This window comes from Myiozetetes cayanensis, unplaced genomic scaffold (genome assembly GCF_022539395.1).
Source record: "Myiozetetes cayanensis isolate MyiCay16 unplaced genomic scaffold, myiCay2020 scf14, whole genome shotgun sequence".
Taxonomy (NCBI): Eukaryota; Metazoa; Chordata; class Aves; order Passeriformes; family Tyrannidae; genus Myiozetetes; species Myiozetetes cayanensis.
This window is the reverse complement of record NW_026087048.1, coordinates 18088258-18113355: the sequence shown is the minus strand read 5'-3', so window position 1 is coordinate 18113355 and position 25098 is coordinate 18088258. Positions and strand designations below refer to the sequence as shown.

At 51.1% G+C, this 25098-nt stretch overlaps 2 protein-coding genes across 3 annotated transcripts; one reads left to right on the top strand and one right to left on the bottom strand.

The window, feature by feature from the left end:
- The first annotated feature begins 1343 nt into the window (after positions 1–1343).
- PARP16 (poly(ADP-ribose) polymerase family member 16) lies at positions 1344–6562 on the top strand. Its single transcript, XM_050309672.1, has 6 exons — positions 1344–1569; positions 2404–2541; positions 3155–3361; positions 4514–4685; positions 5070–5211; positions 5844–6562. Exons 1-6 carry the CDS (start codon positions 1378–1380, stop codon positions 5986–5988), a joined length of 996 nt encoding a protein of 331 aa, XP_050165629.1. The 5' UTR covers positions 1344–1377; the 3' UTR covers positions 5989–6562.
- An 840-nt stretch (positions 6563–7402) lies between these two features.
- On the bottom strand, positions 7403–15468 carry LOC126636909 (gonadotropin-releasing hormone II receptor-like). 2 transcript variants are annotated; one of them, XM_050309670.1, is made up of 4 exons: positions 15028–15468; positions 13266–13778; positions 12553–12754; positions 7403–12254 (listed from the first exon to the last, which is right to left on the bottom strand). In XM_050309670.1, exons 2-4 carry the CDS (start codon positions 13770–13772, stop codon positions 11848–11850), a joined length of 1116 nt encoding a protein of 371 aa, XP_050165627.1. In that variant the 5' UTR covers positions 13773–13778; positions 15028–15468; the 3' UTR covers positions 7403–11847. The 2 variants fall into 2 exon arrangements, with proteins under 2 accessions (XP_050165627.1, XP_050165628.1); XM_050309671.1 differs by having other exon boundaries at positions 13266–13775.
- Between the last annotated feature and the right edge of the window lie 9630 nt (positions 15469–25098).

Here is a 25098-nt window from a genome sequence, read left to right as displayed (position 1 = left end):
CCTGATGATGGTGATTTCTAAAACATTTTAGAACTGGAGAGATGCTTCTCAGCACTAACACTGCATCAGTATTTCAGGGAGGAACACTGAGCCCCAGTCTCAGGCAGCAGAGTGAACGCCACCTGGTGAAACCACTGGTAAGAGGTTCAACTAAAAAGTACATTCCTGTGCCTTAATCCTGCAACACCAGCTTGCAGAGATGACTCAAACAAACCTGGATTCATTCTCAAGGCTACAAGTTTGGATGATAAAGTAAGCTGTTGAGGAGTAATGACATCTACATGTTTTTGACACAAGTAAGTCTGTTAAAATTAGAGCCACATAAAACCAAAAGGCAGTCACCCTGGATGACCTTTCTGGCTGATCTTCGTTGCTGTTTCACAAGAATGCAATGCCCAAGCTGTGAGTTTGCATCTGCCACGCCCCAGCCTGGGACGCTGTGCAGGGGATGGGGCACAAGACATCCGACATGGTCATGGTGCAACTCACACCCCAGGACACTGCCACTGTCCCCCAGCTGTTCCCTGCCTTGGGGTCCTGATGCTCTGCTGTCATAGGTACAGATGGGCTCCCCTCCATGTCTTCCCTGCCCCATGGGCCTACCCTGGTCTATACTTGAGGGGAAGGTGGTGTTTCTCCCCCCTTCCAGTCTCTATCTGAGAGGAGGAGACAATTGCCTCCTTTACCCCTCTCCTACCTGAGGGGTAGGCACCATCCCTCCTGAACCCTCCCAGTCTCTACCTGAGAAGAAGATGCCATTTCCCCTCTGTACCCTTTTAATGGTTTCTACCTGAGGGTTTCCCACCCCACCCAGGGCAAGATGCCATTGTCCCCTTTACCCTTCTCCTGATCAATACATGAGGGGATGGCACAATTTTCCACTGCACCCCTCTCACAGTCTCTACCTGAAAGCACCACACCCTCCTCGTACCCCTCTTCAGATCATCACCTGAGGCGAAGGCACCATTCCATCCCTCTGTACCACCCTCCTGCTCTCTACCTGAAAGGAAGATGCTCTATTGTCCCCTCTACTCCTACCCTCATCTCTACCTGGACTGAAGGTGCCATTTCCCCCCCCGTACTGCTCTCCTGGTCTATGCCTGAGGGGAAGGCGCTATTGCCCTCTGTGCCCCTCTCCCAGCCTCTACCGGAGGGGAAGATGCCATTGTCCCCCGCGCCTCCCTCACGAACGGCCGCACCGGCCGTGCGGGCAGTGGCAGCCGCCGAGCGGCGCGGGGCGGGCGGCGAAGGCAGCGGGGCGGAGCGGGGCGGAGCAGCGGGGCCATGGAGCGGCCCCGGCGGCGGAAGGGGCGACGCCTGCGGGGCGGGCGCTGCCGCCGTGTGGGAGCGGCCGGGGCTCGGCGGCAGCCGCCGGGCATGGCAGCGCCCGGCCCCGGGCCCGGCGAGGCGGCCGCGGGCTCCGGGGAGGCGGCGCGGCGGGACCCGCTGGCCGCCGACCTGCGGTGCAGCCTGTTCGCCGCCGCGCTGCAGAGCTACAAGCGGGACTCGGCGCTCAGGCCCTTCCCGGGCCGCTACGCCAGCGGAGACACCAAGGACTTCGAGGGGCTGGTGAGTGCCGGGGCTGCCCGCGGAGGGGAGGGCAGCGGCGCCTCGGGGGCGGGGATGAAGCGGGATGAAGGGTTTATCTGGTCACAGGGTCCAGGTTTGAAAGCGTGGCTGGGTTTCTGAGCGATAAACACGCCCTCGGAAGCGCCAGTGTGGGGGTGTGGAAGGCAACGAGCGATGGGGAACAGGTAGCGAGAGGACGAGGGGAAGCGGCCTCAAGGTGCCTCGGGGAGGTTTACACTGGATATTAGGGAAAATTTCTTCGCTGGAAGGGTGGGCCGGCACTTGAACGGGGCTGCCCGGGGAAGTGGTTGAGTCACCGTTTCTGGAAGTGTTCAGAAAACTTGTACGTGTGGCACCTGGGGACGTGGTTTAGTGGTGGGCTTGGCAGTGCTGGGTTAGTGGTTGGTCTCGATAATCTCAGACATCTTTTCCAGCCTTAGTGTCTCTTGATTCTAAGAAGTGTTAGAAGAGCTTGCCCATATATGAAACTCAAATTATTATCAAAGAGTTGGTGTATTACATGGCCTGAACACCCCCATGTCAGTCCTGCTGCACATTTCCCTGTGACAGCTTGTTTTCTCTCAGGAGTGTGTTTGACTGTTCCTGTACATGCCCTACAGATACTGCTGGTAAATATAAATATTAATAACTTGTGTGATATTTGCTTTCAGAGCAATTGACAAGCTTTCCCACAAACTGGATACAAATGTTTATATCTCAGAACGGAACCTGTTTTTCAGTTTGTTGGGGTGAAATATTGTTTTGTTTTCACTAGAGGTCCCTGTTTAATCACAGTGGAATGAAGGAGCTTGTGCTAAATGCCTCTGTTGTTAGCTTGCAGATATTGATGCTCTACCAAGCCTGAAAGAACTTCTGGAGTCTGTTCCAAACACAGACAAAAGGATCTGGGATCTATTCAGTTGGATTCTATCATCTAAAGTCTTCACGATACAAAGTACTAAGAAACATGAGGTAAGTTTTGAATTCTTAAAGTTTAGATTAGAGTTTGGTTTTTCTTAAGACAAACTTGCACACTTTCAGAGAGCATTTCCTCCTGCCAGAATTAATTGGTTATTGTGAGAGCTTGACTTGGGTGCCACTGAGTTGGGTTTTGTCTCTGAGAAAGACAACTCTTGTCTTCTGCCTACTGCCCCAAAAATGGAAAGATTCAGCACCACTGAGGTACTTCTGTAACAGGGATCAAAATAGTTGTAGAGATTAGCAGCAAGATGAAAACAACTTCTCTTTTCACTTTTTTTTTCCTCTTCCAAAATCAGCTGATGAATGCATCTTCTTACCAGCCAAAGTAGAATTGTGACATTGTCCTTACATCATCAAATAATTCATAATCACAGTTCCGGGTTTTGTGGGTTTTTTTTTGGGGGGGAGGGGGTGTTTAACTTTGATAGCAAGAAACTGTCAGAATTTTTAGTATCCCCTTACTCCTGAATTGTGACAGTGTTGAATTCTAACTCAGAAAAGCATAATCAGAACACATCAAGCAATGTGAAGGGGCAGGAAGCAGAATTTCCACTGAGTAATCTGACCCCATAAACCAACACTGATATTTCTTCCTGGTTTTAAGTACGAGAAGATCCAGGAGCTCACAGGGATGTCTGGGGCTGCAGTTCCTGCTCCAGACTATCTCTTTGAAGTTGTGTATTGCGATCAAATGAATACCAAGTTTGCTGAGACCAAGGGAGAGCGGGACCTCATCTATGCCTTCCACGGGAGCCGCCTGGAGAACTTCCATTCCATCCTGCACAACGGCCTGCACTGCCATCTGAACAGGGTGAGGCTCCTGCTATTGGCACTGCCTTCTCTTGGTCACTTGCAGATAAGGACACCTTTTAAAAATAGTCCCGGAGTCCTTTTGGGGGTGTGAACTGCGCTGATGATCTTGTGCTGCTGTTTTCACTCCAGTGTAGGCCTTAGTGGATGGTTGTGTTGGATTTTCTAGTGCAGCCTGAGGGTGAAAAGCAGAAGTGGCATGAAACCCTTTTCTCCAGCGTGACAAATTATGACTGTCCTTTGCTTCTGTGTAAGGAAGTGTAATTCCTCTGAAAATACTGGCCTGTCTGACAGCCTGCAGCTGGACAGTGCCTGTCCACAAAGGAGGAGGAGGAGGAGAGTGGCCCTGGCAATGTAGAGATTCTCTCTTTCTGTGTGGCTTCGTGTTTAGATCAGCAAAGTTTTGGGTGCTACTCACAAGTGGAGCCTTCTTTAAATGGCTTGGTTTAGGGAGACATCCCATAGGATTTGCACCTCTTCTGATTTCAGTGGAAAGGCAGCTGGAACTCCTGGCTTTTTGTGTCAGCTGTAAGGCAGCTTTGACATAGCACCTGCTTGACCTTCCCAGTCAACCTAGACTATGCTTTTCCCCCACATTCTAGATGAGCAATGGCTTACCAGGTACAATGGATTTACTGGATGAACAATTTTAGCCAGTATGGCAAATCCTCTGATTCCAAGTTATTAAAACACTTTTATTTGAAAGGCATTCATAATTGAAAAGTGCTTCCCTCTTTTCTAGTAAAGCATGGGTTTAATCCAAGTAAAGCCTTGCCTTGTTTGGGGAGGCTGGATTATTTGAACGATGACAATCTCAATAAATCAATGAAATGCCTTTTAGCAGCAGGGCAGTCATGTTGATGTAAAGTACTTATGCTGGCAAACGAAATCCAAATCCGGGAAAGCATGAATCTGTCCACACCAGGGGCTCTGCCAGACAGATAATTTGAGGGATAGGAGAGGGCAGCAGCCCCACCCCGAGGAAGCTGTGCCAGGACAAAAACAGTGCATGGACCAGGCCCAACGCGGGTCAGAAAAGCCTTTCATAATTTACCATCAGAAGCAGAACTGTCAGTCTGAAAGCAAAGAACACTTGTACGTTGTTTGAGGTTTGCACTGGAGGATTTTAGGACAGATTAGTGCTCTGTTTCAGACGTCCCTGTTTGGTGAAGGCACCTATCTGACCAGTGACCTGAGCCTGGCTCTGCTCTACAGCCCTCACGGTCTCGGCTGGCAGCGAAGCTCTCTGGGCTCTGTCCTCAGCTGTGTGGCTGTTTGTGAGATCATTGACCACCCAGATGTGAAGTGCCAGGTGAAAAAGAAAGGTGAGTCTACTGCAGTGATAACTCTGTGTAGTAGCTACATCTGTGCTTCACGTCGTTTCTCGTTCCCTGTTAATATTAGCAGCTCCTTGAGCACTGGGTGGGAGTCCCACCTCCATGTCACCCTGCTCTGGGCCATAATGTCATCCATACCAAGGATGACTAGGAGTGGTATAGCCTCAGGCAAACTTCTCAGTCTATTCTTGGATGCTGAGGGATTCAGGGGAATACCAAGACTAGATCTTTGGTTATCTCATTCCCATTCTTCTGGCGGGTGTGTACGTGTGTGTTGGTTGGTTGCCTTTTTTACAGTTGCATGAAGTTCTGTGTCTTTTTTTTTGCTTTCCTGTTCCCCCCAAACCCTCTTCTTTTCTCTTTCCAATTCAGATTCAGAAGAAATAGACAGGAAGAGAGCAAGAGTGAAGAACAGTGAAGGGGGGGATGTGCCACAGAAATACTTTGTTGTCACAAACAACCAGCTTTTACGAGTTAAATACTTGCTGGTGTATTCACAGAAGCAGCATAGGAGGTAAGAGTTCAGCTGTCTAGAGTGATGAGTGTGCTATAACAGCCAGATAAACACTTCTCATGGTTGAAAAACAACACAAAACAAACAAAGAAGATACACTGCACTGCCAGAATTTGTTTTCAGCCTGTTTCCTATGGAAATGAGGCTTACAGCATCATGTTGCCTCTGTCTCACTCTTTGACATTCTCAGCCTCAGCTAAATTTCCTTTTTCACCAGACCTGTAAGCACTTGGTATCTTTGAGAGCTCTAATAGTCTGTTTGTGGCAGGAGACCAAGAATGAAAGTCTGGTGAGTGTGGCTCTTAAAACTGGGGCAGTTTTAATTCTGCTCTTATCTATCCTGAGTGGCAGCATTCACTCAGCTAATCAACACAGGCCTGAAGGCCAGGCAGCTACAGCTCCAAACCACAGGGAAAGGTGTGAACATGGGGAGAAAAGACAGGACTGTGCAGGGAGGGAGACTTAGGGAAAAGGGATGTGGTGAAAATCAGGCTTTGTCAGCTACAGGGATTGTGGAACAGCTTCCTGTTTTTATTGCATTCTCTTAACCACTTAAGATAATGAAATCTAATGACTCTTTGCCAAGGTATCCGTGCATCTCTGACAGAATCCGTGCACTTTTCCCTTTTCAGGCCTTCTAGTCAATCTTCCTGGTTCTACACCCACCGTTTTGCCATAATGATGATGCTGTACCTGCTGTTGTTGATAGTGATTGGGGCCAGCAACTCGCCAACCTTCATCTACTACTGGCACAGAATGTTTGACTCGGAGAGATGAATCACCCAAGATAATGAACTGTTGTTTTCACCACGTGCCTTAAGAATAGCTGATCTGCAATGCACTGCATCTGTTCCAGAGCTCTGGAAATAGAGGTGCCTGGAGCCTTCCAGTTCTGTCACCAATGTATTAATCCTCATGGCATCTCTTCATTTTATTCTTATTTCTGTGTTCCTGTGTTTCATGAGGATGCCTGGTACAGCTGAAAAGGATTATAGTGGTGCAGCTTAGCATGAACCAATGGTTAAGGGTCCATGGGGAAAAAAGGGTATTTAATATTAATAAAAACAGAGTGGAAACACTCAGGTGTAACTTATTTTCTGTCAAGCTGAGGTATGTTTGCATAAGTGGGAAAGGAGAAATTTTGAGTATGTCAGGCAAAGCAACCTGTTAGGATTCTTATCAGTATGTTTTCAGAAACTGAATTTAGTGTTTAGTATGTATCCATGCAGATGGGATCACTTTTAAAACTAACTTTGGCCAGGAACTTTTATATTTGAGCATAACGATTGTATGAAAACAAAACCAACAAACCAACAAGAAATAAAACAACTGCCAAAATGGAAGAAGTTAAGTGATTTCTAGTATGTTTTTTTTTCCACCCCTCTGTAGAACAGTTGTGTTTTAATCCCAGCTGGCAGCTAAGCAGAAATCCAAAACACAGTCCCTACGCTAGCTGCTAGGAGGAAAATTCTCTCTACCCTGGACAAAGCCAGCACAAACATCTACAAGGCTTGTGCTCTCAGCCACGCTGTGTCTTGTCCTTGGTTAGTGTGCAAATCAGACAAAATCAGGCTGTTCATCATCAATGCTGAATAAGGATTATTCTTATCAAACAGGGGATTTGTTAGAGAACACCCACACAGGTTTGCACAAGTTACTTGTACAACAGACACGGAGCGGCACCTTCCACCTCCTCACCGAGTCATTTGTGTTTGCTGTTGTTACACAGCAAACTACCACTACCTGAAACAGAGAAAGGAGCAAAGAACTGTCCTCTGATTATTGCCTGGGCCTGGGATAACCCCATGAAGAAGCAGGGAAACTGCAGGCAAAGAAAAGCCAGGTATGTGCTGCAGTTCAGCCTCTCAGCCCAGCCTTTAGCAGACTTGATAAACACGGGTTTTCATTGCACAGTGAACCCTAACCACAAAAAAAGGAAAAAAAACTCATCACATTTCCAGCAAATGAGTCTGTGATTGCTCCCTTACTCATTAAATATTTCAAAGAAAATCTCTTCTTCTTCTGATGTTGTTCTGGTACCTAATTGCCAGAAATAATGTCCTGGTAATCACGTTTTCTTAAGGCTGAGAACAAGTTGATTTCCAGCAACCCCTCTTCTTGGTGGCTGGAGCTAGACACATTTATCCCAGTTAATTTTGCTGCCAGAACAAATTTATTTATTCACCATACAACTTGCAAAACAAGAACATTATAATCCAATTCCCCATTGCCTTTTACAGCCCGTTAATAATGCTCAGTGTCAAAGCACGTTGTGGCGCCTCAGCCCAAGAAGTGTCCATGCTAATTATAGCAGTGATTTGCAATTAAAATATACATAAACTCAATAATTTATTGTGCAACAGATTCAACTACTTTATAGTAGTTTACTCCTTGGTATTTCAATGCAGAAACTTGGGGTTTGAGACACATGGGTCCCGGGAATAGGTGCCCATTTTTGGTCCACCTCAGCATGTTATATTAAATGTTGTGCCATATAAATATGCAAGTTTAGGGGAGGTAAAGTGCCAGCCAGAAAACCTAGAGGTGTTTGATGCTGTCTAAAGGGTACTGGGTAGCTAAAAGCCTTATATGTCTGAAAAAAAACCCACCATCTTTTGGAACAGATGGGTTATTTGGGGCCCTTTGGAAAAGGAGGAGGTTCAGCAGCAGCTGTGGGATGGCTTCTGGCACTGCAGGAAAAGGCACAAACCTAGGGAGCTCCTGAGCCAGATGAAAGGAACACAGCAGGGATCTGAAGCTCTTTTCTTAGGGTTTCTTTGCATAGGAAAGTTTCTGAGAGTAAGCAAAAGGAGTAATAATAGCTCCAGGCTATGTCCCCGGAGAGAGGAAGCATTGTGGGGGCTCATGGCAGACACGCACAGTCCAGCTCTGCGATGAGATCAGCAGGTTTTAAAGGAAAAAAACCCTGGTTTTTCTGCTTTTATCAGTTTGAATAGACTCAAAAAAAAGGGAAAAAAGTGGCTGCAGGTAGGGGCTGAGTCCCGATGAAGTGTCTGGAGCGTCCCTTGGAGGGCTCACAGCCCCGTCCCTCGCGCTCCCAGGCCTGCGGGGATGGCGGGCGCAGCCTCCTCCGTGCTCCAGCTCCTCAGCTGCGGAGCGAGGCCACGGTAAAATATTTTAAACGCATTTAAGGTGCTCGCATTCTACCTAGTGGGCTGGCAAAGTACTTAACATCCTACTCCCACGCTTGTTTTCTGTGCTCCCTGCTGATTTCAGCATGTGTTTCCCAACGTGGCGAGGCGCAGTCAGCTGGATTAATGCGGGCATTGTGCTGAGTAACTAACAGTATTATGAATTAACCCAAGGTTTGTGTTAGCCTCTTAAGCCACTTGCGTGGCTCTTTGAACATGCACAGTGCTATGAAAACACTGAACAGGGAACGAATCAGAATTCCCTCCCGAACAAAGGGCCGCTGTGTCTGAAATGGGCAGCCCAGGGTGAGGAGTTGTAAAATATAGAGCTACCTGTACTTATTAATGTGTTTGTTACATCACTGTGGTGAATATTAAGGAACTGTTACTGAATCAGACAAACCTGATCCTGCTGGGACTGCAAGGAGGAGTGTGGCAGCTGGTGCTTTCTGGTGTTGACGGGCAGGTTTTGTGGGAGAACTTTCATCCCACAAGGGCAAATGTATAATATACACATAAATGTAAGGGGTTTTTTCACTGCATATATGTATGGAGATCTCAGGAGCCAGCTGAAGAGAAGGGCTGTTGGAGAGCAGGGGTTTGAGCTAACATGAGGAGAGAGGGAACCTCTGAAGAAAGCAGGACCATCCCTGGGGTGGGGAGAAGCGAGGCTCTGGGATTCGTGCTCCTGGTAAGTGATGCAAAAATCTTGTGCTCTCTGCAGTATGAGCAAATTTAAGAAAAGCAGAACCAGAAACAGAGGAATATTCAAACCAGGCCGTGCTTTGGTCCACCTGTGACAGGACCCAAACCCAGGTCAATCCCAGCCCCCCCAGGGAGGTGCTGCCCACCTGCTCAACTGTCCCTTCCCACATGTGGTGGGCACATGGCTTGGCAGCACGTTCTTCCAGTGACATTTTCCTTCCCTCATGAAAGCTGTCACTTTGGGCACCTTGCCCAACACTCCAGGCTTCCCAAAGTGTCTGTTTGAGCACCAGCAACAAGAGGGAAGGTTTCAGAGAGGTGGGCAAAAGGAACAGCGCTGGAGTGCCCGCAAGCATCCCAAGGGATGTGCCATGCTTCCCCTAAGGGCCAAGCTAGGTGTGCTTGGCAGCATCCCAGTATTCCTGCCCTTCATAGAGGTCTTTTCCAACCTAAATGATTCTGAGAATATCGAGTCCACCTCAAGGCAAACCTGCTCCAGCCCTCTCACTGTACCCATGGAGTGTAAAGGTGGTGGGTCCCTCACAGAAAGGAAAAAATGCTTCTTGCTCCTCACAGATCTCCAAGCTCCCCTGCTGCTGGGCAAGAGAGGACATGCAGTCTTAAGTGCATGAGCAATGCCAGACCTGCTCTCTCTCACTCAGCAAGAAGTAGGTGAAGAAAGTTTTCAGCAGGTTACAGGCACTTTCCTGCTCATTGAAGGCTTGCCAGAAACATCCACACACCTTGAAGTTCTGTCTCCCATCAGCCATCATAAGCAACATAAACAGAGAGGCCAATAGAGTGCTGATGAATAAATTAGCTTCTTTTGCTGCCAGCAATCTCTACCACCTTTCAAGAGGCCCTTTTTTTGCCAGCCTGGCATCAACCAGCCCCTGCATTGTGTAATTAACCTTGAGCAGGACGAGCCCAGCAAAGCCATACTGCGATTACTCATCTTGTTGGAGTTTGGACGCTTCCTAAATGGCTCACACTAATCCCCACCAGTTGGTCTGGGCTCCTGCAGTTCTAATTGATTTTGTTTTTCCTCCTTGGGCAGCATGTTTAGCATAAATGGTAGTTAGTGTGGGGAAAGGTAAGTGCCCAACACTGGACAACAGCTCACCCTGAGCACTCTGGCTTCCCATATCCTCATGGCCCAGCCTCAGCCAGCCTGCAAGGACTGCTTGCCACCCCTCCAGCTTTAGTAATTTGTTAGCTGGGGCACTGGGAGACCAGTGCAGATCCTTTCTGACTGATGGGGAGCCATCCCCTCTTGCAGACAAGATTGAGAAAAAGCCCTCTCAATGCCCAAGGGAAATTTGCTTCCTTGGGCAGAGACATCTTCCAGCTCCCGACACATGCAACCACAGCGAGCCAAGAGTTGTTTTTAAAACAAAGCTCTTTCATCCTGATAAAGTCCAGATGCTTGTTCAAAGCCGAGGTGGCCACAAAAATAGCCAAGGAAATGCTTCCTGCCAAGTCCAGAGCTCCTGACTGCCCAAAGTTTCACAAAACTGAAAAAACCCCAACAGCCCACCTGGCTCAAAACTAAATTTCTCTTAAAAAGGAAAAAACATATTTAATAACAATCATCAGAGAATGAAAAACAAGAAATAATCCACTGTTTCTAAGTACCTGGAAAGAACAACAAAATTGAATAAAACCATCTCTTCGACCCATACCCAGAGAAGAGAAGAGACCTCAACATTCTCAAGCAAACCTTTGGCACAGTGGTAGAAAGCAAACTCATCTTACTCACCACAGCTCAGCTGCCCCTCCAGAAGCCTCCCTTGCCCTCACAGTGCAGCCAAAGAGTGTCAGCCTCCCCCCTGGGCACTAATAAGTGCTGATAGCCCCTCCACCCACCAGCTGTTTCCCATCACCTTCCCTGCTGGGACACCTCTGGAATCACCTGTGGGGTGTCTGCACCTGCCGTGCTGGGGCAGAGCCAAGGGGCTGGCACTGGGCAAAGCAGATGTGTCCAGCAAGTGGTTTGCAACCTGCAACCCCCAAACACCCTCCCTCCTGGTCAGCCCTGTGTCCCAAACTGCTGTGTAAGGATGTGTCCATGCCATCCCCTGCACACTGGAACATGGAGCAGGGACTGTCTTCCCTTCTGGCTGTCTCCAAAAGGGAGAAAAACCCTACCCCATACCTATCCCACTGTGGTTCTTTGTACCCCTCTTGTCCAAGCCATTCCATCCCCACAGAATTAACACCCTTGCATTAGTCAACCCTCAGATATTTAGATCTTTCCCAGGCTTGTCACACAGCCATGGGAGAGCCCAGAGATCCAAAATTTCCAGGGAGCTTTTCCTACAGTGGGTGGAGAAAACAGAGTAAAGCCTGTGATCACACCTCTGCAGCCTCAGGGTGACACCATCCATGCATCTCCACACCGAGGTGTAGGTGCAAGGGGCACTTGAAGACTGGACACCCCATGGAGGTGGTCCTGGACCACAGAGTCTCCTCCCAGGGGTGGATGCTGGAAGTGTGTAGAAGCTTGATCCCAGAATCAGGGATAGAGCATGTGCAGAGTACGAAAAGGATGTTTTTCTAGTTGTCACAGGGCTGCCAGAATACGGCAGAATGACCAGAAATACCCCCAAATATTTTTCACCCTGAGTACAGGCAGGAGATGCGTTCCCCGTTCCTGGCCAGAGACCCTCACCCACCAAAGCTGGGTGGCAAACCTCCTCAGAACAGTCTGCAGAATGATCCTATGGGACAAAGCAGCCCCAAAGCTGTGCCTCCCATCTCCTTGTGGGTACGTCTCCCCTCAGACTGCGCTGACAGTTGTCCCATTGGAGCCCCCTGATGCCACTCCACCATTTACAACACCATCCTTGATGTTCTTCTCCGGGGCTGAGATGGGTTTGTGTCTCTTGTGCCTGGTGATGGCTGTTTCGATGCCCCTGAGGCACAACTGCACATCCTCCCGAAAGGAGGGGGTGTAGAGTCCATAAATGACAGGGTCTGTGCAGGTGTGCAGCAAGCCAAAGAGGAAGAAGCTGTGGTTGACGTACTCCGGCATCTTCTGGATCATGGCTGGCTGGAACCAGTACCACAAGCCCAGGAGGTAGTACGGGGTCCAGCAGATGATGAAGGTGGCTACAATCACTACGGTCATCTTGAGAGTCTTCATGCGTGCCTTGGAGATGTGGTCATTTTGACTTCTTGTCAGACCTGCCAGGGAGAGTCAAAGGGAGAGTTCGAGATGGGGGGAAACCAGGAGAATATAACCATCTTTGATTGTGCTTCTATCTTTGATTGTGCTTCTATCAGAGAGGGGAGACCATCTCGTGGTCCAGTCCATGGCCCATAGGAAGCAGAAGACAGCAAGGAATGGGGTCAATTAGTTTGTGTAAAACCCCTTAATTGGTTTATCCTTCAAAGGGTTGGGACAGACCCAACAATAGCTCCAGGCTGGAGCAGGTTCAGTCATGGAGTCATGGTGGACACTGAAGGGCTGGGACCTGCTTACCTTTATTGATCTTTAGCTGCCTACTGATCTCCCAGAGGATCCGGATGTAGCAAACAACCATGACGCTCAGGGGGGTGATGTAGAGGGTGGTGAAGGTGAACATGTTGTAGACAGTTTCCTCCCAGTGTGCTCGGAAGCTCCCGTGCGTGACACACTGGGTGAAGTTCCCTCCTGGAATCGTGTGCAGGTGGAACAGGAAAAGCTGAAATGGAGAACCAAAGAATAACTCAGAGAGGATTTGGAACAGGGCCCTATGTCCTGTGCATGGAGAGCAACTCCCTGCCACTGTCGGACTGGGAGAGGGGCTCTGGTCAGATAACTCATGGTTTGGTCAGGGTGGATGGGATCTGACAGCCAAGAAATCCCATTTTCTCACCATGAGGAATGTTATTTTGGTCAGGAACTGCTCAGGTTCATCTTGGTCTGCTCCAACATGTTTTGCAGCAGTGCATTTTTAGGAGAAGATTACCATGTGCACAAGGAATTAAAACAGTGGACACTGGTTTTTCCCAGCCCTGATGGTGGCACTGAACAGGTGCTGTGAGGAAGGTGCAAAGCAGCCGTGACCACCCAGCGCACAACCACGCTGCTTCCCTCAGCAGAGCCAATCCCGTGGTGGTGGAGCCCGTGGATTGGGATGGACTGCTTGGGAATCTCTTCTCCAAAACCACCCCAGCCTGGGCAAACTCCACAGGGCAGGCCCCGAGCCCTACCTGGGGCAAAGCCAGGAGCACGCTGCCGGCCCAGGCGGCGCGGAGCAGCATCCCATTGCGGCGGTGGGCGCGGGAGAAGGGACGGAGCACGGCCGCGTGCCGGTCCAGGCTGATGACCACCAGCACCAGGGCGGCCGCGTACATGGCGAACAGCTTGAGGAAGTTGAGGACCTTGCAGGAGATGTCCCCTCCGTACCACTGCACCGTCACGTTCCACGCCGCGTCCAGGGGCATCACCGTCACCGTCACCAGCAGGTCGGCCAGGGCCAGGCTGAGGATCAGCGGCTGCACGTGGGATTTCCTCCTCTTCCTCAGCAGGCTGCCCAGCACCGCAGCGTTGCTGCCCGCCGCCAGCAGGAAGAAGATGGCTGTGATGATCACACGGACCTTCGCTGCTGGCGTGAACTGCGGCTCCACCCAGTACAGGGGGTAGGCAGAGGCTGAGACATTGGTGTCCTCCTGTGTGGTGGGGCAGTGGGCAGACGCAGGGAGCTGCTCCTCGCTCATCCCCTGCTGAAATGCGAGTGGCAAAGTGAAGCCCTTCTGAGGGGCTGTGTAGTGTGCTGCAGCTTCAGTGCGAGGAGGAATGGGGACAGGGTGGGATCTGCACTGGAGGCACCAGCAGCAATCTGCCAGTCCTGTCCTGTCCCATCTTGTCCCATCCCATCACTGCCTGTCCCCTCTGTGCTGCCCTCTTTGCCGAGGCACCACGTCCCCCAGGCCCGGCCGCCCTCCCTGGCTAACCCCTGTAGCTGTAGCTATAGTGACTGCTCACACAGACATATATTTTTAGCTCCTTGTGAGGAGGTTGAGCAGCTGGGAAGCAGGAGTGGTGGCCAGGACCATGGGACCAGTCACTGTCTGCCAGCATCCTGCTGGGAACAGGTCATACCAGAGCTGGCTGAGCCTGTGCCGGGGCAGCCGTGCTCGGTTCAAGGACTCATCCTTCCTAAGGGGGTTTGCAGGCAGGGATCAGCTTTTCAGAAACCCCACGGCCCTTTCCATTAATGTGTTAAACCTTGATGATCCATCTCCAGTGCTGGATTGGAGCTGTGGGTGGGAGCACTCAGGGGTGGCCAGGAGGGGAAAATGGGGATTCCACACTGTCCAGGGACTGACAGTGGCTCTCTCGGGAGAGGATCACAGTGGAATTTAGAAGCCTGGACTTTCACAGGACCCTGGCAGCACCAGCTCAACACCTCTGTACCTTTCCCTTTGGGAGGCAAAGCAGGAGGAGGAGGGGAAGACAGAAACCCCCCTACAATGGGGGTAATGAGCAGCGTGCTGATCCCCCATCTTTGATTTAATTGCCCTTTTATCTTGAGCAGACCTCCCATTTCAAGGGCTAATTCTTCCAACTCTTGGGGACGTGAGGTCTTAACAGTCCCAGCTGCAGGTACAGTACATCTATTACTGTTTCAAGCACCTTCATGTTTGCTGATCCCAAAATAAAGCATTCCCCACCTTTGCATAAATAACAGGAGCAGCAGAGATCAAATCTGTCTCCCCAGCTCTGCGGGATGGAGATGCCAACACCTTGCAGCAAACCACTCTCCTCCAGCCCCACCACCCGCAGCCCGAGCCCCCCTCCTCTCACCGCCTTCACCCCCTCCCTCCCCAAAGACCATCCCAAAAAACCAACCAAACAAACAGCAAAAATAAAAAGCAGTTCAAAAGTACCAAGTTGCTCACTGGCTGTCAGGAAGAAATAAGGAGAAACCCGTGTCCAGGTCAGGATTTCTCCCGGCTGGTGGGAACATACCTGGCATACGCATGCCCTGACGCCGAGAGAAGACGCTCCGTGTCTTTCCCACGGGTCTCCCAGCGCTGCGGTGCTGAGTCAGGATGCTCCAGTGTTTCTTTGCATCACCTCCCTGCAACAAACCTTGAAGCAGTAAAACCTCCCCTCGCCAGCGGCCAAGCCGGGAGCGACGCCGCTGTTCGCACAGGCGTCTGCAGGCATCTGGAGATGGGAATGCTGCTGCAAGCGTTCCCTGCACCAGCAAACCGGGAGTGGGGCACGCTGAGGTGGGCACCCACGGGCAGCCCGGCTCAGGCAGCCACCACCACCCCTGCCCTCATCAGCTTAACGAGCTGCCCTCTTAATGAGCAGGCAGCGGGGATGATGGCAAAGCCACCGTAATGCAAGAGATGGCCAAAATTCAAAATGTTGTGGCCAAATGTGGCCCCGTGAGGGATAAGTGCCAACACTCCCGGCACTGGTTTGCTATAAATACAGGAAAATGAGTTAATTATCCCCGGAGTTGGTGATGAACGTCCCGTTGCTCAGACAACGGGGACACACACACACACACACACACACGCACACTCCCCTCAGGGATGCTCCTGGACCACACAGGTCCGTGGGAGCATCACAGGTACGTGCCTGGACTGGGAATGCTGCAAGGAGGGGATTAATAAGAAGAAACTTGGGGCATTTTGCCACTGTAATGAATACACATTTTTTTTCCTGCACTCTATCAGTTCCCATCTTGTTCTTTCTGTGTTTCCTGCAGCATAAGGCAGTGAGAGAGAAGGACCTTGGGAGGGACAAAGAGCTCACAAGAGCTTAAAAAATATGATGTGCAGTGCAAGGGCAGGAAAGGAAACTGAGGACACCCTGCTCCTCTGGCCAGCAAAAGAGCCGTGGGGGTGACAGAGTGCCAACCCTAAGCCCTGCTGGGGCCAGCACCAGCAAACACACTCCCAGTGGCACCACGTGGATTTTAATGACATGCAAATAGACCTTCACATCTCCCAGGCTATGAAATTAAGGAGTGCAGGGTGTACAGATCCCTGCAGGTCCCAGGCTGGTAGGGGTGGCTCTGCACTGTTCCCCAGGAGGAGGAGATTCACTTTCTGGGATAGGTTTTCCATCATTAAACACATTCCCACTTATTTTCAGGAGGAAATGCCCGAGCTATGAGTGGGGTTGCGCCATATCTGAAATTGCTCTGCTGGCAGGAGTGCTCCTGGGCACAAGCAGAAGAAGACTTTTTCCCCTTAGTGGGTTTAAGAGTCAAACTGTGTGTCAGAGGGAGCAGCTCCCGAGAGCAAGAGATGCTTCAGGCACTGGACCACGTTCACCCCAGAGTCCCCTAAAACCTCCATGACTTCTGCATGGAACTGCCAAAAGGGATCAGGCTGGAAACTCTCTGCTTGAAGCCACAGAGAGAAATCCCTGCATTCAAAGTGCTTTACATCTGAGGGGAAAGAAAAAAGCAGACCCACCCCCGGCACTGTCCGTGAGCACCAAGCACTCCTGCAACATGGGAGGGGACTGTCCCCACCAGCTCCTTACCTGGCAGGAGCATCGCCCCCCAGTGCCACAGGAACCAGCCTGATCCCGGGGGGAAAATAGCACAAAACCCACAAAGAAGCTGGGTGGCAGCCTGTTTGTTAGAGCAGCCACCCCCTCCTGGTGTTGGGCTCCTGCTTAAAGCCGAGGTTCGGCCCCACACACTCATCCTTATGTTTCCTTTCATTTGGCCTTTGCACCTGCACGAAAGCAATTAAATAGCGAGTCAGGAATGTATTCCCTGTTTGTCCTTCGTTCTGGCTGGTGGCCTTTTTGTCTAGAAATGTCCTCCTCATCCCCGACTGTATGATGCAAGAGAGGGACGGGATTTTTCTTGGGAACTGTAAGCCTTGCTCATGACACAACAAAGCCTTTAGTCCCTGTTCAGAGAGGATTTTTTTAGCATACCATCACACAGAAATGTCCTGGGCATGCATTAGCAATAAGTCTTATTTTAAGGGTGGGGTCCCTAATTGAAATGACTATTTTTCTCCGGCGTTTGCACAGTAACCCCCTTGTGTTTTCTCTCTCTCTCTCTCTTTTTTTTTTTTTTTGCTCATCTCCTCAAAGGTCAGCTTGGATGTTGTCTGCTCAGCAGCCTTCAGCCCAATCTCTGAACGCTGGTTTAACGATCAGAGCCGTTTGGTCTCCAGGATTAGGAAACAGTGCTGGCAGGAAGGGCTTGTTTCCATACATCCCAGCTTGGCTCTTCCCAAAACCCTCTCCTTTTGGGGTGGTGCCCCAATACATCCCCAGCACTGGGTCATGAGGGGACAGAGCATCCCCCAGCGACCCCAAACAGGACTTATCTCCCCAGATCCCCACAGATCATCCCAGGATGCTGGAGAAAACAGAAACCAGAAAGCCACACTGGGTAGCACAGCCCCAGTGGCAATTTCTGCACGAGCAGACCTTAAACAAAAATGCAAGTGCTGTGTTTTTCCATTGGACATCCCATATAAACCGGGATCTTATCCAGGGAAAGCAGCATGGGATACAGTTTCCATTAACCTAGTGCAAACACGGGGCAGGGAACCTGCTGCTGTTTATCCTGATAAATCACTGCCGGGGTCTTGGCTTCCCAAAGAGAGAAAAACTTGTATTTTCCCCTCTGAGAGAAACTCCAGCTGCTGGGAATTATGGGGGAGTAACAATGGGTGATTCTTTGGCCAGACCCATCAGCTGCACCCTCACCCCCAGCACCCTCATCCCGGGCAGGTGCTTCTGCTAGGCTGCCTGCCCAAAAACTCCCCTTTGCTCAGAAAAATCTCACTATTTCAGTGGGTTTTTAATGCTGATCTTTTTTTCCCCCTCTCCAATTCTTCTCCTCCTCCTCCAAACCTTGAATTGTCTCGTCCAAGGAAATTTTTGTCTCATACTGGACTCGAAACAGAAAGTCTAGTCAGGGACATCTGACATGCAATGTTTTTGTGAGTAAATACCAGCGTCCATGAAGTCATTTCCCGGGGTTAGAAATGAGCTCACCTCTGGAACGGCTTCTCTTCTTACCCAAAGTTCACAAGTCAAGCATTGGGAAGCTCCCAGTTTTCTGCCTTCTCATTAAATAACAGCATCATAAAAAGCAGCACGGTGCCACCTCTGGCTGTATGCTACAAACAGGTCCCGAGCGGGGCATCACCCAAAATTCCCTAAAATCTCTGCAGCAAAAGGCAGAGGCTCGGTGGTCACCGGGGATCAACCAGCACCCCATCCTGCCTGCTCAGCCAGCCCTGGCCGCTCTGCCGAGCCTGCCAGGGCGGATGGTAATTGCTGCCCCTCCTGGGGATAAGCTGGCTCATCCCGTCCTCCTCCTAAAAAACCTTTGTTTAAAGCAGAGGGAGGGATCTCTCCTGCCCTCCAGGCTCAATTACTTGGTAAACTGTCTCTTTGGTGAAACAATGCGCTGTTTCTGATTCAGCTTCCTACATCGAAGTCTCGCTGATAAAAGACCTTCTCCGAACAGGTATCCCACCGTCAGACAGCGGTGCTGAGGAAAACATGCTCAAACCTGCTGCAATTCCCACCTTTTAAGACCCTGGCTGGTGCTTCTGGTGCTGCTGAGCCCAGATTTCCAGAGCATCAGTCCCAGGGGTTCCCTAAATTCACATCTTTCCATGAGGAGCAGCAGCTCTCGTGGTCTTTCCTCCATCTTTCAACAGGACATCTTGACCAGAGCAACATCCCCTTTCCTCATCTTCAAACTGGGCAAGAGAGAGGAGAAGATTTATCACCCCAGACCAAACCCTGCAGTCAAGGTCCAGAAAGCATGGTGGGATTTGGTGCCAAGTCCCATCTGCTCACCACCAAGTGATAAAATCTGGTTTCATGCATGCATTGCCACTACACCCACAGCTCATCCTCCTCACAGCAGCTCTGCTTCCCTGCCCAAGCTGGAATTTATTTGTGGAGAGAGTTCTTTGGGAACTTTCACCTGGCATCTCAGTTCTGTGATGGTCCAGTCCCCAGTGAAGCAAGAAAATCACCCAAGAGGTGGATGGAGGGGCCATGGGTCCCCTTCAGCTCAGGCACACACTGACCTGGCCACGGCTCCCACTGCCCTAACTGGGTATTTTTCTTGAGCTGGAAGAAATTATGAAATGCCAATGTTTTCGTTGTGACTAACCATGGAAGTGAACAATTTTGCCCTTGTTTTTGGACCGGGTTTAGTTGCTCTTCTTGCCTTTGCCTTCTGCACCCTCTTTTATCCTCCTCTTTTTCTACTCCCTGTGGGACCTGTCCGTGGCATTGCTCCAAATATCCTCCTCCCTCCAAGCTCCCAAATTGGATTGTGTCCCCCCAGGCCATATTTCAGTGCTCCCTTTGGATGCTCCTTCCCAAACATGAGCCAGATTCAAGGGCTGGTCTCCTTTGTTGCACTGGGGGAGAGGTAAGATGTGGGGAAAGGCGACATCCCTGTGGGACCCTCGGCACTGTTACCCGGGGCTTGCAGGAGCAAGAAGCAGGGAACACTTCCCCTGACAACTCTTTCCCGTGCACTTCATATCTCTGAGCAGTTTTCAAGGCTTAAAACCACCCCCTGGGTGAACTTTATGCAGGGACACGATTCTTTTCTAGGCTTTTTTGGAAAGGATCAGTGGCTTGGTGGGGCAGATGCCATCAATGTTGCATTTAACGAGCCCAAGAGATATAATTTCTGCTCCCTGTGTTTAGCCTTCCTCAAGAAACCTGCTCTGAGCCAAACTCTGGGAATGCAAGTCTCAGGTATCCCTTGGGATGAGCATCAGTGCTGACATCTCCTCCCATCTGGGAGGCAGCGCTCGATCTGATGCCGGGAGTGCTGCAGTGAGTTTCTCTCTGGAAGGGCTCATCTCCCACCCATCCCGCCTTCCCAACCTGCTCCTGGCAGGTTTCACCTCAGCCAGGCCAAGGTGCTCCCACTGGGAGCTGCCAGTCCTTCCTTCAGCAGCGCTCGGCCCCCACCAAACCCTCTGGTGCGCTCCCGGCAAACACACATTTACCCTCAGGCGAAAGCCGATATGGCCACGTATTCCAGGGGGAATCCCAGCAGCGCTGGAATTAGCTCGGCAGATTCCGGCTTTTCCAAGCGCGGCCTTGGCACGTCGCATGAGGTCGAGAGATGTTTTATGTCTCCGGTCGCCCCCGTGACCGCAGGCGCTCTGGGAAGGGGAGGCATTTCCATGCTCTCTCCTGCCAGTGCAGATGGATGTTGGCAAACTCTTCCGGAGCTGAAACTTGGGGGCGGATCGGCACCGACTGCCCCAGCCCAGGCTCAGCTCCACGTTGCTCAGTGCAACAGTTACCCTGAAATAAATTCCCAAATGGATCAACGAGGAGTGCCCACCACCCACTCAGCTCCATCATTTCCACCTTCTGCCCATTCTGTGTAGAGGTTCATATGCACACCAAAAATACACCTTTTAACCTGAAGTTCCACTTTCATTGCTGGTGCCTCTGGTCCAGATTACACAGCCTGCACCTCTCCTATGTGTTCCCCCTTGATCCCTGCAGAGCAGGAGAAAGACAAACTGGAAGACCCAAGCCCTCCGCTGCACACTCATGGATCACACAGGATGATGCTGGCTTTTTAGGAAAAACTGGCTGAAATTTTGCTGGTATAAATCACTGCAAATCTGCCCACCTCGACCTGGTTTATAGCAAGAAAATCAAGGAGGAAAAGGCACAGATGAGACAAGGGATAACCATCCCACGGGTGGGATGCTGTGCCCTGTGCCACGGGTGCCCAGCCTGGAATGCATCCCAGTCCCAAGCCAATGCCCGTAAATAAGAGTAATAAATCAAGGATTTCTTCAGGAGCAACTAATTACCCAACTCAACATGGGCTTTGACACAGGATGGTCTTTGTCCACCAAACCCTGTCCAGAGCTAAAGCAAACAGCCAGCAGGCTGTGGGTTGGAGCTCTGCTCCTGCCCCTCCTTCGTGGTGTAAATGTCCCCATTGAGGTGCTGCCCTGGCTTGGACCTGGCCACATTCCCATCACACCCCTTCCCATCCTGAGACCGCTTTTGCATCATTGATCTGAGGTTGTGCAACAGCTCAGGCCCTGCCACAAGCCCACATTTGACAGCAAAATGTTCCCAGCAAATAGTGGTGTCATTCCAGCACATGGCACCACGATGCTGCCCTGCAAGTGTCCCCGAGCAGCTAATGCTCCAGGGAAAGGTTGGGATGTGCATAACTCATTGAGGGCTTGAAAATAATGGCCTTCTCCATTTTGCAGAGAGTTTTTAAATGAGCCAGGATTCTTATCTTAATTTCCCCAGCTCAGCAATGTAATTAAAAAGGGATTTGTTACTGAGACACTTCTGGTGCTCTCACAGTATCACCTGTCTCTGCTTTTCCAAGCTGTGGTGGGGAGGAAAGACTGCAAATGTGGACATGGCATCCAGGAGGCAAATCCCAGTGGGACTCTGCAGTCCAGAATATCCCAGTGACCAGCAAAACTCTCCCCAAGGAACATGGGACTGGGGCTGTACGTATGAGGCAGCAATGCAGGTGACAGTCCCTGGGCACTCGGGTAGCAGATGTGCCCTGCAAAAGCACTAGGAAAAGCCCTTTTCCTTGACAGATGGAATCATGGAGCAGGGGACACTCCCTTTTATACACCAGGGCATCAGTTGTGTTGTGCTTGTGCCAGCAGACATTTGGGGGCTCACTCTGTGGCCAGACCTCACGACCAGCACAGCCACATCCACTTGCTCTCCCCTCACTCCCGGCTCTTTCTCCACTCCAGAAAAAGCCTTCCTGACCTCCACAGCTAAAAATCAGTCTTTCCCTCACTCCTGGCTCTCCTGGTGTCCCCACTCTGCGCTGCCTTTTGTATCTGTTCCATAAATGAGTACGTGAGAGGAGCACTGCTGAGCCATGGTTGAAGCTTTAGCTCCTAAGCAAAGCCTTCCAGAGGGGGAAAAGGTCCGCTCACTCCTTTTCTCGCAGCCACAGCCTGTAAATCCTCATCTGCACAATGAAAACAAACTCCAGTAGTTAATTTTTTTGGCTCTTTTCCAAAGCTTTTAGGCAACTGGAGTGTGATTTTGTGCTGATGAAGCGGTGGAGGAGGGCTTAAGTGAAACAATATTGTGGTGGCTGCACGGTTTGCTCCTGGTTCGGAGCTCAGAGCGAGCCCCAGGGACCCGCCACATCTCCAAGTTCTCCTGCAAACCATGGAAATCGCCAGTCCGGCTCCTGGGACAGCAAAACAGGATTTCAAAAACAACATTAGCCACCCCTGGAGCATGGCTGGAGAAGCGCCGGGAGCCAAGTGCTTAATGAAATCCCAGCTCCCAGCTCTCCCTCCTAAACCGCGCAAACTTCCCCAAAGTGTTTGGGATGGAACAAAGTCATCAATCAGTTATTTTAACTCGCAGCTCCGTAAACAGAAGCAAGCCCAGGAACATGCAGCAGGGGAAAATAACCGTCAGCTCCCTTCGGTGGAGCGGAGAGGGCACAGGGAGGGAGGACGAGGGCAGCCGGCCGGGAACTGAGCACGGCCTTGGGTCCCAAAGCACATTTCGTGGGCTCCACGGAGCATTTCACAGACCCCACAGCCTGTAAATTGAATGTGCAGCGCTGAGAGCAGCCCCACCATCCCTGCCACCCTCCTGGCACAGTGTAGTCAGTTTTTGATGATGGTCGCTTGGACGATGCTCTATCAGAAAGGGTGGGAGGCACAAAGAGCCAGGATAAGAATCACTAACCATTTTTCCCCTAGATTTATTAGATGAACACAAGAAAAGTTATGGATACAACCACAAAGGAGCGTGGGGAGGGAGATGCTGCTGCACCATCTGCTGTCACGCTCCTCTGACACTGCCCCAGCCTCAGCACTGGTTGAGGAGGGGGGAGTCATTAAGCATGGCAGTGTTCACATAAATACATTATAGATTTGTAAATACACATTAGTGATGAAAACATGGAAAAAACCCAGGAGATCTGGGTAGGCTCCCAGGGTTAATCCAGGAGGGGAATGAGTCCAAGAGGCTGTGGCTCTGCTGCTTTCCGAGGGGAAGCACCAGCCTTAGGCAGCTGAACTCACTGATGATGAGAAGAAAGACAGGAGCTGTTTGGTCTGGGATTCATCCTTCCCACCAGCCACGGGTGCTACAGCCCTGCAGAGTGCCCGCTGTGGGCATGGGGCAGCACCTGCCTGCCCCCTCCACCCCATGGATCAGGGCATCATTCACCCTCAGGCAGATGGAAAGCAGCTGAGCACCTCCCGGAGCTGCAGTGCTGCCAGTGGTGCTCAGCACCAGGAACATTTGGGGATCTTCTCATGCTGCTCCATCCGACATCAACCAAACGTCGGAGCTGCAGAGAGGGATGGCCAAGCCAAGAGAGATTGTGCAAACAGACTTTTCTAGAGACTTGGGTTTTGCATGAATTCACGTGTCCCAGATCTGCTCCTGAAGACACACACGTGTCTCCGGAGCTTGTCTTGAAGGAGACGCGCTGGAGAGGAGACACCCATGCTCAGGGAGCTGTAAAATCCCCTGCAGAAATGCCTGCACCTGCTTCCATAACATAAGGAATAATATTTCATTACTTTTGCAGAACAGCATGTATCCTCACCCAGCAGTGATGGAAATTAATGGAAATTAATGCCAGGATATGGGAAAGTAGCTGGTGGGACCAGAGATGCCTTCCCAAGGCATTGGTGTTGTGTTAGGGGTGGGTCAGCCATGGTGGGAGGTAGGTGCCACCCAGGAAAGATGAATTCCTTGCTCTCCACCTCAGCACTTTTCCCACATCTTGTCCTCGTCACGGTGGGAAACGCAGCTGAGCTCCGTGTTTATCTGGGAGATCTGGAGCTCCCAGTTCACTGTGTGCTCCTTGCCCACCGCATAAACATTCTGCCATTTTTTGGCACATCTCAGGTGTTTTTTCCTTTTCCCTCGTAAACATAAACAGGAGCGGGTGTAGGTCACCACCGATTATTTTATGTGACATCTTGATCCGTGTTCCTCCTCCACCACTCCCTCTGGCAGCGGGGCCGGCAAGGATTACTAGGAGGCAGCTCAGGACACCACTGGCACATCCCACATGCCACTGGCTGCCCCAACACCCATCCCCATCCTTGGGGGATGGCTCCTGACACATAAAGCTTTCACACCACACTCCTGCAGCAACTGGCAGCACAGTCCCATGGTGCTGGGGCTGCGTGCATGGGTGGCAGCCACTTGCACCAGGCCACATGCCTTGTCAACACCTAGAAGCCCCGAATCCACAGATCAGCCACCACAAGTCGAGGGGGAAAAAACATAGCTGCAGAAAGAGGAAAGACGTGAGGGGTCGAAGCCAGCCTGGGGCAAGCAGGCAGCTCTGGTTAGGGGTCATGGCTGGATCTTCCCATGGCTCGAGGGAGATGCAGTCACATTTATTTATTTGTAAGGATGGTCCTGCCTCTGCAGCTCTGTGCTACTGCTGGTGTCCAAACCAATCCCTCTGGCTTTGTCCCACATCCTCACATCCCCACAGCAACCTCATTTGACCCCTGCCAGAGCCAGTGCAGGGGCAGAGGTGAGTGGGCAGAGCAGGGAATGGTGCCCAGCTGAGCCGTACCCCAATGCCTATGAAAGGGGGGAACAACATGGGCAACGCTGGGGTGGGGGGCACCGCGTTTGTCCCAGACCACACAAAGCCAAAAAAGCATCCCCAAAACCTCATTGCCTGTTTGCTGTACCTCCACCTTGGACGCTCGGCAGCATCTATTTCAGATCCAGACCCCAGGTGAACCCCTGACAGCGACTGTGCTGTGCCAGGACGCGGTGCCCACACCGGGACGTGGTAGCCACTCCGTGCCCTGCCCCGCCACGCCGTGGTACCGCTGCTGCTTCGCCGCAGGTTTTTGTTTACCATCACCTTATTAAGGGATTATTCAGGCTGCGGTTTCCTCGCGCGTCCGATCTGTTTGTGCTGGCGGCCCGTGGCTCGCTGCCATCCCCTAAGCTACACGCCGGGCTATATAAGCGACCCCGCCGCCTGGGCGGCAGGGAGGCTCGCACACAGCCCGGCTCGGCACGGCGCAGGGGACTTTC

Excerpts from the sequence above, each read along its gene's own strand:
- PARP16 (XM_050309672.1), top strand. The coding sequence starts at position 1,378 with ATGGCAGCGCCCGGCCCCGGGCCCGGCGAGGCGGCCGCGGGCTCCGGG. Across the intron at positions 4,686-5,069 it reads GTGCCAGGTGAAAAAGAAAG|ATTCAGAAGAAATAGACAGG; the intron begins GTGAGTCTACTG and ends TTTCCAATTCAG. Across the intron at positions 5,212-5,843 it reads TCACAGAAGCAGCATAGGAG|GCCTTCTAGTCAATCTTCCT; the intron begins GTAAGAGTTCAG and ends TTCCCTTTTCAG.
- LOC126636909 (XM_050309670.1), bottom strand. The coding sequence starts at position 13,772 with ATGAGCGAGGAGCAGCTCCCTGCGTCTGCCCACTGCCCCACCACACAG. Across the intron at positions 12,755-13,265 it reads TGCTCCTGGCTTTGCCCCAG|CTTTTCCTGTTCCACCTGCA; the intron begins GTAGGGCTCGGG and ends TCTCCATTTCAG. Across the intron at positions 12,255-12,552 it reads GCAGCTAAAGATCAATAAAG|GTCTGACAAGAAGTCAAAAT; the intron begins GTAAGCAGGTCC and ends TCTCCCTGGCAG.